This window comes from Salmo salar, chromosome ssa20 (assembly GCF_905237065.1).
Source record: "Salmo salar chromosome ssa20, Ssal_v3.1, whole genome shotgun sequence".
Classification (NCBI taxonomy): domain Eukaryota; kingdom Metazoa; phylum Chordata; class Actinopteri; order Salmoniformes; family Salmonidae; genus Salmo; species Salmo salar.
Genome location: NC_059461.1, coordinates 93,657,920 through 93,670,419, shown reverse-complemented (window position 1 = coordinate 93,670,419; position 12,500 = coordinate 93,657,920). Strand labels below are relative to the sequence as shown.

The window sequence follows — 12,500 nt, the reverse complement described above, 5'->3', positions numbered from 1 at the left end:
CCTCTACGGGGATAACTCTACCCTCTACGGGGATAACTCTACCCTCTACAGGGATAACTCTACCCTCTACAGGGATAACTCTACCCTCTACAGGGATAACTTTACCCTCTACAGGGATAACTTTACCCTCTACGGGGATAACTCTACCCTCTACAGGGATAACTCTACCCTCTACGGGGATAACTCTACCCTCTACGGGGATAACTCTACCCTCTACGGGGATAACTCTACCCTCTACGGGGATAACTCTACCCTCTACGGGGATAACTCTACCCTCTACAGGGATAACTCTACCCCTCTACAGGGATAACTCTACCCTCTACGGGGATAACTCTACCCTCTACGGGGATAACTCTACCCTCTACGGGGATAACTCTACCCTCTACGGGGATAACTCTACCCTCTACAGGGATAACTCTACCCTCTACAGGAATAACTTTACCCTCTACAGGGATAACTCTACCCTCTACAGGGATAACTCTACCCTCTACAGGGATAACTCTACCCTCTACGGGGATAACTCTACCCTCTACAGGGATAACTCTACCCTCTACAGGGATAACTTTACCTAGAGCTCCAGAATAATGTACGTTAAAGACTGTCGATATAGTTAATAGATATAGAAATAACTTTATCTGTGCCGGCCATCTTTTTTTACTCAAGTTTGATTACTCTACTGCTGGGCTAACAGCTGCACCCAAATAATAATTTACACGTCTTTGTAATACGAACAAGGCATATTTGGAAAACTTTAGACTTTTCTATTTTTAAATCACACTTCACCTTCATAACAGTGCTCTCCTTTGGAAGACATCACAGAGCCCACCATATTCTTTAGGGAACAATTATAGCGATATATATTTTTTTATTTCACCTTTATTTAACTCGGCAAGTCAGTTAAGAACAAATTCTTATTTCCAATGACGGCCTACCCCGGCAAAACCTGGACGGCGCCGGGCTAATTGTGCGCTGGAATGGAACCAGGGTCTGTAATGATGTCTCTAGCACTGAGATCCAGTTCCTTAGACCGCTGTGATACAGCCTGGAATGGAACCAGGGTCTGTAGTGCCTTAGACCGCAGTGATACAGCCTGGATTGGAACCAGGGTCTGTAGTGCCTTAGACCGCTGTGATACAGCCTGGAATGGAACCAGGGTCTGTAGTTCCTTAGACCGCTGTGATACGGCCTGGAATGGAACCTGGGTCTGTAGTTCCTTAGACCGCTGTGATACAGCCTGGAATGGAACCGGGGTCTGTAGTTCCTTAGACCGCTGTGATACGGCCTGGAATGGAACCAGGGTCTGTAGTTCCTTAGACCGCTGTGATACGGCCTGGAATGGAACCAGGGTCTGTAGTTCCTTAGACCGCTGTGATACGGCCTGGAATGGAACCGGGGTCTGTAGTGCCTTAGACCGCTGTGATACAGCCTGGAATGGAACCAGGGTCTGTAGTTCCTTAGACCGCTGTGATACGGCCTGGAATGGAACCGGGGTCTGTAGTGCCACTCGGGGGCCCAAGCAGGAGTCTGTAGTGACTTACTCACTTTTAAAATCCTTGTCAAACTCTGATAAACGTTACTTTCTTCACAGTTATCTTCATCCATTCATAAATGAACTCATCCATGAATTCATGAATTAATTAATTAATGCATTCAACCATCCGTTAAATAATTAATTCATACATTCATTAATTAATCCATTAATTATTTAATTAATCCATGCATTCATTAATTAATCCATTAATTATTTAATTAATCCATGCATTCATTAATTCATCCATTCATTCCTTAATTAATCCATGCATTCATTCATTCATTCATTCATCCATTCATTCATTAATTTAACAATTAATTAATTAATTCATTAATTGATTCATCCATTCATTCATTAATTCATTAATTAATTCATTCATTCATTCACCTTCTTCACAGTTATCTCCCTTGTATGCAGGGTTACAGATGCACGTCCCCACGATGCAGGTCCCGTGGCCAGAGCAGGTGATGTCTATGCACTGGTTGGTCGGTACGTCACACTCCCCGCCCTTCCAGCCACTGTGACACATGCATCGCCCTTTGAGGTATTGGCCGTTCCCACTGCACAGCACCGGACAGGACGCTTTGAAGAGGGACAGATGGACACACAGACAGACAGACAGACAGGCAGAGAGCACAACAGTTTGAATGGACTCCACCAACCATAATGTGTGTGTTGGAGCCTCTAGCAAAGAAAATGATGAACAGTTTGGTTTCTAACGTTGTGTCAACACTAACAGGGGAGTGACGCCAGCTCCAAAACGACATAGTAACTACAGTAAATAGGTGTTATGTACTAACTACAGTAAATATATGTTATGTACTAACTACAGTAAATAGGTGTTATGTACTAACTACAGTAAATATATGTTATGTACTAACTACAGTAATTATATGTTATGTACTAACTACAGTAAATAGGTGTTATGTACTAACTACAGTAAATATATGTTATGTACTAACTACAGTAATTAGGTGTTATGCTCTAACTACAGTAAATAGGTGTTATGTATTAACTACAGTAATTAGGTGTTATGTATTAACTACAGTAAATATATGTTATGTACTAACTACAGTAATTAGGTGTTATGCTCTAACTACAGTAAATATATGTTATTTACTAACTACAGTAATTAGATGTTACATACTAACTACAGTAATTAGATGTTACATATTAACTACAGTAATTAGGTGTTATGCTCTAACTACAGTAAATATATGTTACATATTAACTACAGTAATTAGATGTTACATATTAACTACAGTAAATATATGTTACATATTAACTACAGTAATTAGATGTTACATATTAACTACAGTAATTAGATGTTACATATTAACTACAGTAAATAGGAGTTATGTACTAACTACAGTAATTAGATGTTACATATTAACTACAGTAATTAGATGTTACATACTAACTACAGTAATTAGATGTTACATACTAACTACAGTAAATATATGTTATGTACTAACTACAGTAAATAGGTGTTATGTACTAACTACAGTAATTATATGTTACATATTAACTACAGTAAATAGGAGTTATGTACTAACTACAGTAATTATATGTTACATACTAACTACAGTAATTATATGTTTGTACTAACTACAGTAATTATATGTTACATATTAACTACAGTAATTAGATGTTATGTACTAACTACAGTAATTATATGTTACATACTAACTACAGTAATTATATGTTTGTACTAACTACAGTAATTATATGTTATGCTCTAACTACAGAAATTATATATTTGTACAAACTACAGTAATTATATGTTACATATTAACTACAGTAATTAGATGTTATGTACTAACTACAATAATTATATGTTACATATTAACTACAGTAATTAGATGTTATGCTCTAACTACAGTAATTATATGTTACATACTAACTACAATAATTATATGTCTGTACTAACGACAGTAATTATATGTTACATATTAACTACAGTAATTAGATGTTACATATTAACTACAGTAATTAGATGTTATGTACTAACTACAGTAATTAGATGTTATGTACTAACTACAGTAATTATATGTTACATACTAACTACAGTAATTATATGTTTGTATTAACTACACTAATTATATGTTATGCTCTAACTACAGTAATTAGATGTTATGCTCTAACTACAGTAATTACATGTTACATACTAACTACAGTAATTATATGTTATTTACTAACTACAGTAATTATATGTTACGTACTAACTACAATAAATATATGTTATGTACTAACTACAGTAAATATATGTTACATATTAACTACAGTAAATATATGTTATGTACTAACTACAGTAAATATATGTTATGTACTAACTACAGTAATTATATGTTACATACTAACTACATTAATTATATGTTATGTACTAACTACAGTAATTATATGTTACATACTAACTACAGTAAATATATGTTATGTACTAACTACAGTAAATATATGTTATGTACTAACTACAGTAAATATATGTTATGTACTAACTACAGTAAATATATGTTATGCTCTAACTACAGTAAATATATGTTATGTACTAACTACAGTAAATATATGTTATGTACTAACTACAGTAAATATATGTTATGCTCTAACTACAGTAAATAGATGTTATGTACTAACTACAGTAAATATATGTTATGTACTAACTACAGTAAATATATGTTATGTACTAACTGAAGTAAATATATGTTATGTACTAACTACAGTAAATATATGTTATGTACTAACTACAGTAAATATATGTTATGTACTAACTGAAGTAATAAGCGACTCAGAGTAACAAACAAAGCAGCATTACTTATCCAAATTGGAACAGGTATGTAAATGTGTTATGACTCTCTGTGATCTGACTGCTCAGATAAATGAGACCATTAAGCTAATGATCAGTAAGGAGAGCAGGGCTATGTCCCAAATGGGTCATTTTCCCCCTACATAATGCACTATTTTTGACCAGGGCCCATAGTGCACTATATAGAGAGTAGGGTACCGTTTCGGCCGTAACCTAGCAGAGTTTCAGCCTAGCAACGATCATCATCACTTTCATAACAGATGGCTTAGTGACTGAGGATTTGGCCAAAATAACAAACTATTTTTTTATGTTTTCAAAGAGATATTCTGGCATGGACTCCAAGTGTATTCCATTATGAATGGCTATAAAATATTTAGATATATTAATATTGTTCTGTGGTTGTTACTATAGCAACATGAAGTAGTCTGTTCTGGGGTTGTTACTATAGCAACATGAAGTAGTCTGTTCTGGGGTTGTTACTATAGCAACATGAAGTAGTCTGTTCTGGGGTTGTTACTATAGCAACACGAAGTAGTCTGTTCTGGGGTTGTTACTATAGCAACACGAAGTAGTCTGTTCTGGGGTTGTTACTATAGCAACATGAAGTAGTCTGTTCTGGGGTTGTTACTATAGCAACACAAAGTAGTCTGTTCTGGGGTTGTTACTATAGCAACACGAAGTAGTCTGTTCTGGGGTTGTTACTATAGCAACATGAAGTAGTCTGTTCTGGGGTTGTTACTATAGCAACACAAAGTAGTCTGTTCTGGGGTTGTTACTATAGCAACATGAAGTAGTCTGTTCTGGGGTTGTTACTATAGCAACACGAAGTAGTCTGTTCTGGGGTTGTTACTATAGCAACATGAAGTAGTCTGTTCTGGGGTTGTTACTATAGCAACATGAAGTAGTCTGTTCTGGGGTTGTTACTATAGCAACACGAAGTAGTCTGTTCTGGGGTTGTTACTATAGCAACATGAAGTAGTCTGTTCTGGGGTTGTTACTATAGTGATTCTCAGAGGTATCGTGACAAGGAAGTGAAACATGAAGCTGAATGTCCTGATGAAAACTGTCCTAACGTTGGCAACAAACAGCCTGATGTTGTCACGCAGAATAACACGTTTATTTTTCAAGCTACAGCACACAATACTGTTACATACAGTAGGTTTTTAAAGAAATAAAGACTTTAGTCTGCTTTGGCTTTTCATTCTATACTGGTATTGTGGCAACCCTAGTCTGTTCAATACATTCCAGAGAGAGAGACATATAGAGAGAGAGAGAACGAGAGAGAGAGACAGAGAGAGAGAGAGGACGAGAGAGAGAGACAGAGAGAGAGAGGACGAGAGAGAGAGAGAGAGAGAGAGAGAGAGAGAGAGAGAGAGAGAGAGAGAGAGAGAGAGAGACAGAGAGAGAGAGAGAGGGAGAGAGAGAGAGAGAGACAGAGAGAGAGACAGAGAGAGAGAGAGAGGGGAGAGAGAGAGAGACAGAGAGAGAGAGAGAGAGAGAGAGAGAGACAGAGAGAGAGAGAGAGAGAGAGAGACAGAGAGAGAGAGACAGAGAGAGAGAGAGAGAGAGACAGAGAGAGAGAGACAGAGAGAGAGAGAGAGAGAGAGAGAGAGAGAGAGAGACAGAGAGAGAGAGACAGAGAGACAGAGAGAGAGAGAGAGAGAGAGACAGAGAGAGAGAGAGAGAGAGACAGAGAGAGAGAGAGAGAGAGAGAGACAGAGAGAGAGAGACAGAGAGAGAGAGAGAGAGAGAGAGAGAGAGAGAGAGAGAGACAGAGAGAGAGAGAGAGAGAAAGTGCAGATAAAGTATATTGAGCACCAGAGTGTCTCACCTCGTCCACAGTCAGGGCCTCTGAATCCTAAGAAGCAGTGACATGTTCCCGCCACACAGTCGCCGTTGCCATGGCAATCACTGGGACAGTCGTCAATGGAGTCTGTGTGAACACAGACATCAAATTCAATCAATTAAATGTTATTTATAAAGCCTTTTTTTTTTTTTTATAAATGTTTTTTTACACTTGACAGTTGTCACAAAGTGCTCCGAATTGACCAGGCTTGGAACCACAGCGGAAGCAAAGTGGCAATAAAAACTCTGTAAGGAAGAAAACTGTAACTCTGCCTGGAAACAGGTTGGATCATTAGTTCAACAGCAATACGGCTACTTCCTAGTAGGATAACATGGCTCACGGTGATTCTCATTCACCTGTTCAATCTAATGCGGATGGAAGAGGATCAAGCATGGTCCTGTTAGTATATTTAACATGGACGTGTCAAACATGCAAGACAGGTAAACGTGTGTATCGTGGTGCTGGGTAGAAACCCAAAACCTAAACCCCCCCAAAATGAGAGCACTGATAAACACTAGCTCATCAAACCGAAACCATCACCGACATCTCAAATGGCATCCTATGCCCTATGGGCCCTGATTAAAAGTAGGATCACTATATAGGGAATATATTTCTCTCTCTCCCTCCCTCCCTCCCTCCTCCCTCCTCCCTCCCTCCCTCCCTCCCTCCCTCCCTCCCTCCCTCCCTCCAGCGGAAGGAATTCATAACACGATGCACAGTGAATTAAATAAAGAAATGGTGCTGAAAAATATTCACTCTTGTCCAGTGCCTGCAGCCAGCCTAGTGTCGCTCCAAGGCAGAACTCTTGGAACAAAGCAGCTTTTGTGATTGGACAAAGGGGCTTGAAATGTGTGCCGGGACTGCTGCTTTCCTTTCCTCAGGAGGCTCAATCAACACAGAGGAGAGGGAGGGAGCATGGAGAGAGGGAGAGAGGAGAGAGGAAGAGAGGGAGGGAGCATGGAGAGAGGGAGAGAGGAGAGAGGAAGAGAGGGAGGGAGCATGGAGAGAGGGAGAGAGGAGAGAGGAAGAGAGGGAGGGAGCATGGAGAGAGGGAGAGGGGAGAGAGGAAGAGAGGGAGGGAGCATGGAGAGAGGGAGAGAGGAGAGAGGAAGAGAGGGAGGGAGCATGGAGAGAGGGAGAGGGGAGAGAGGAAGAGAGGGAGGGAGCATGGAGAGAGGGAGAGAGGAGAGAGGAAGAGAGGGAGGGAGCATGGAGAGAGGGAGAGAGGAGAGAGGAAGAGAGGGAGGGAGCATGGAGAGAGGGAGAGAGGAGAGAGGAAGAGAGGGACAGAGGGTGGAGACAGGGGACTGAGGAGGAGAGGAGTGCTGGGGGAGGAAAGGGGGAGGAGAGGGGATGAGAGGGGGAGGGGAGAGGGGAGGGAGGAGAAGGGGGTGAGGGGATGAGATGGGGGAAAGGGGAGAGGGGAGGGAGGAGAAGGGGGTGAGGGGATGAGATGGGGGAGGGGGAGAGGGAGGAGAGGGGATGAGAGGGGGAGGGGGAGAGGGGAGGGAGGAGAAGGGGGTGAGGGGATGAGATGGGGGAGAGGGGAGAGGGGTGGGAGTAGAAGGGGTTGAGGGGATGAGATGGGGAGGGGGAGGGGGAGGAGAGGGGATGAGAGGGGGAGGGGGAGAGGGGAGGGAGGAGAAGGGGGTGAGATGGGGGAGAGGGGTGAGGAAAGGGGTGAGGAGAGGTTCAGAAGCTGCAGTGCTACAGGGCATTGCCATTTGCATTTCTTCCTAGAGGTGCAATTATACAGGACTGATTCAACACTGATTCCTGGTGAGAGACTGGCTGAAGGCACCATGCTGAAGGGTGGTAGGATGGAGGGAGGGAGGAGGGAGGGAGGGAGGGTGGAGGGAGGTAGGATGGAGGGAGGGTGGAGGGAGGGAGGAGGGAGGTAGGATGGAGGGAGGGTGGAGGGAGGAGGGAGGTAGGATGGAGGGAGGGTGGAGGGAGGATGGAGGGATGGTGGAGGGAGGATGGAGGGAGGGAGGGTGGAGGGAGGGAGGGAGGGTGGATGGAGGATAGAGGGTGGGAGGGTGGAGGGAGGGTGGAGGGAGGGTGGAGGGAGGGAGGGAGGGAGGGAGGGAGGGTGGTGGGAGGATGGTGAAGGTTTCTTGCTCATTCTGCATCCCACCACCTTCTCACTGATTCACCACATTCTCTCAGCAGCTCCCACTAGGCTGCCCTTTGATTATTACAACACAAAACAGAAACTCCTCACAGGTGAAGTGCAGGTTTACAAAACAAGACGTTTTAAGTCTATTTTATCCTGTGTTGGACATAACATCCCACCAATTCAGTACATTTCAAGCATACCAGATGCTGACGGGCTTCAGAAGGCTACGTGTGAAAAATATGTTTGGCCTGGCTGAGATACAGTGGTTGGTACAGTGGTTGGTACAGTGGTTGGTACAGTGTACAGTGGTTGGTACAGTGGTTGGTACAGTGTACAGTGGTTGGTACAGTGGTTGGTACAGTGGTTGGTACAGTGTACAGTGGTTGGTACAGTGGTTGATACAGTGGTTGGTACAGTGGTTGGTACAGTGGTTGGTACAGTGTGCAGTGGTTGGTACAGTGGTTGGTACAGTGGCTGCTCCACATTTTGCGATTACGCTGCGGTACAAAGAGGTAATTTGTGGTTTAGTACGGTACCCTGCATCACTGCTTCAATGCTCCAGACCACCACAAGGGGGAGTTAGAGGTACCCTGCATCACTGCTTCAATGCTCCAGACCACCACAAGGGGGAGTTAGAGGTACCCTGCGTCACTGCTTCAATGCTCCAGACCACCACAAGGGGGAGATGGGCGACATAAACCTAAATACAAATGTTCCCTCTGTTCTCAGTGCCAGTCTACACGTTCAAACTAAAACAATGTAACTAATAATGGCATTTTTATGCTTTCGTCAATAAAATGATGATAACAACACTTTCAAAATGCAGATGTTTATTTAATTATGGATCCATAACGAATTACTATGGGAATAAATATCACTGAATTACAGAAATATTGGAACAAAGTTGTCTAATGAAGGTAAACAAATTGTTGCTTACTGGAAAATACTCTTTCAAACACACACGGTCACGTTGTACAGCACCATTATGGCTATTAGCAGGTAGCTGGACAGTAGACTTGCCTGGAAGGAGGGTAGGGGGGAGAATTCTATCGTCAAATGTATTTCTTCAGTTAGGTTGGCTGTATCACAACCGGCCGTGATTGGTTACAATTTCAGTTTAATCCACCAGAAAAGACAAAAGAAATAATACAACAAAAAGTATTATTCTGATTATTATTATTATTATTATTATTATTATTATTATTATTATTATTATTATTATGTATCACATCCGACCGTGGTTGGTTGTCCCATAGGGCGGCGAACAACTGGCCCAGCGTTTCTCTCCCTCTTAAAAACAGAAATACATGTTTTGGCCTTTACTCAGATTACAATCGTTACATTCTTTAAAACATTTTTTTTTAACAAAATAACCTCTAAAGTACCGTTATATATTATAACGCTGAGTGACTCAGTCATATAGCCTCAGGCACCTACATAAAGCTGAGTGACTCAGTCATATAGCAGCACCTACATAAAGCTGAGTGACTCAGTCATATAGCAGCACCTACATAAAGCTGAGTGACTCAGTCATATAGCAGCACCTACATAAAGCTGAGTGACTCAGTCATATAGCAGCACCTACATAAAGCTGAGTGACTCAGTCATATAGCCTCAGGCACCTACATAAAGCTGAGTGACTCAGTCATATAGCCTCAGGCACCTACATAAAGCTGAGTGACTCAGTCATATAGCCTCAGGCACCTACATAAAGCTGAGTGACTCAGTCATATAGCCTCAGGCACCTACATAAAGCTGAGTGACTCAGTCATATAGCAGCACCTACATAAAGCTGAGTGACTCAGTCATATAGCAGCACCTACATAAAGCTGAATGACTCAGTCATATAGCCTCAGGCACCTACATAAAGCTGAGTGACTCAGTCATATAGCCTCAGGCACCTACATAAAGCTGAGTGACTCAGTCATATAGCCTCAGGCACCTACATAAAGCTGAGTGACTCAGTCATATAGCCTCAGGCACCTACATAAAGCTGAGTGACTCAGTCATATAGCCTCAGGCACCTACATAAAGCTGAGTGACTCAGTCATATAGCAGCACCTACATAAAGCTGAGTGACTCAGTCATATAGCAGCACCTACATAAAGCTGAATGACTCAGTCATATAGCCTCAGGCACCTACATAAAGCTGAGTGACTCAGTCATATAGCCTCAGGCAGCTACATAAAGCTGAGTGACTCAGTCATATAGCAGCACCTACATAAAGCTGAGTGACTCAGTCATATAGCAGCACCTACATAAAGCTGAGTGACTCAGTCATATAGCAGCACCTACATAAAGCTGAGTGACTCAGTCATATAGCAGCACCTACATAAAGCTGAGTGACTCAGTCATATAGCCTCAGGCACCTACATAAAGCTGAGTGACTCAGTCATATAGCCTCAGGCACCTACATAAAGCTGAGTGACTCAGTCATATAGCAGCACCTACATAAAGCTGAGTGACTCAGTCATATAGCCTCAGGCACCTACATAAAGCTGAGTGACTCAGTCATATAGCAGCACCTACATAAAGCTTAGTGACTCAGTCATATAGCCTCAGGCACCTACATAAAGCTGAGTGACTCAGTCATATAGCCTCAGGCAGCTACATAAAGCTGAGTGACTCAGTCATATAGCCTCAGGCACCTACATAAAGCTGAGTGACTCAGTCATATAGCCTCAGGCACCTACATAAAGCTGAGTGACTCAGTCATATAGCAGCACCTACATAAAGCTGAGTGACTCAGTCATATAGCAGCACCTACATAAAGCTGAGTGACTCAGTCATATAGCCTCAGGCACCTACATAAAGCTGAGTGACTCAGTCATATAGCCTCAGCACCTACATAAAGCTGAGTGACTCAGTCATATAGCAGCACCTACATAAAGCTGAGTGACTCAGTCATATAGCCTCAGGCAGCTACATAAAGCTGAGTGACTCAGTCATATAGCCTCAGCACCTACATAAAGCTGAGTGACTCAGTCATATAGCCTCAGGCATCTACATAAAGCTGAGTGACTCAGTCATATAGCAGCACCTACATAAAGCTGAGTGACTCAGTCATATAGCAGCACCTACATAAAGCTGAGTGACTCAGTCATATAGCAGCACCTACATAAAGCTGAGTGACTCAGTCATATAGCCTCGGCATCTACATAAAGCTGAGTGACTCAGTCATATAGCCTCAGGCACCTACATAAAGCTGAGTGACTCAGTCATATAGCAGCACCTACATAAAGCTGAGTGACTCAGTCATATAGCAGCACCTACATAAAGCTGAGTGACTCAGTCATATAGCCTCGGCATCTACATAAAGCTGAGTGACTCAGTCATATAGCCTCAGGCACCTACATAAAGCTGAGTGACTCAGTCATATAGCCTCAGGCACCTACATAAAGCTGAGTGACTCAGTCATATAGCCTCAGCACCTACATAAAGCTGAGTTACTCAGTCATATAGCAGCACCTACATAAAGCTGAGTGACTCAGTCATATAGCAGCACCTACATAAAGCTGAGTGACTCAGTCATATAGCAGCACCTACATAAAGCTGAGTGACTCAGTCATATAGCCTCAGGCACCTACATAAAGCTGAGTGACTCAGTCATATAGCAGCACCTACATACAGCTGAGTGACTCAGTCATATAGCAGCACCTACATAAAGCTGAGTGACTCAGTCATATAGCAGCACCTACATAAAGCTGAGTGACTCAGTCATATAGCCTCAGGCACCTACATAAAGCTGAGTGACTCAGTCATATAGCCTCAGCACCTACATAAAGCTGAGTGACTCAGTCATATAGCAGCACCTACATAAAGCTGAGTGACTCAGTCATATAGCCTCAGGCAGCTACATAAAGCTGAGTGACTCAGTCATATAGCCTCAGCACCTACATAAAGCTGAGTGACTCAGTCATATAGCCTCAGGCACCTACATAAAGCTGAGTGACTCAGTCATATAGCCTCGGCATCTACATAAAGCTGAGTGACTCAGTCATATAGCCTCAGGCACCTACATAAAGCTGAGTGACTCAGTCATATAGCCTCAGGCAGCTACATAAAGCTGAGTGACTCAGTCATATAGCCTCAGGCAGCTACATAAAGCTGAGTGACTCAGTCATATAGCAGCACCTACATAAAGCTGAGTGACTCAGTCATATAGCAGCACCTACATAAAGCTGAGTGACTCAGTCATATAGCA

At 42.5% G+C, this 12,500-nt stretch overlaps 1 protein-coding gene across 10 annotated transcripts in view; it reads right to left on the bottom strand.

The window, feature by feature from the left end:
- tenm4 (teneurin transmembrane protein 4) overlaps positions 1-12,500 on the bottom strand; it is a 649,554-nt gene that overhangs the window by 281,413 nt on the left and 355,641 nt on the right. For all 10 annotated transcript variants that reach the window (XM_045704148.1, XM_045704149.1, XM_045704150.1 and 7 more), the window contains 2 exons: positions 6,163-6,264; positions 1,919-2,113 (listed from right to left, as the gene is read on the bottom strand). In XM_045704148.1, the coding sequence (XP_045560104.1) occupies positions 1,919-2,113; positions 6,163-6,264 (297 nt within the window). The remainder of the gene's footprint in view (positions 1-1,918; positions 2,114-6,162; positions 6,265-12,500) is intronic.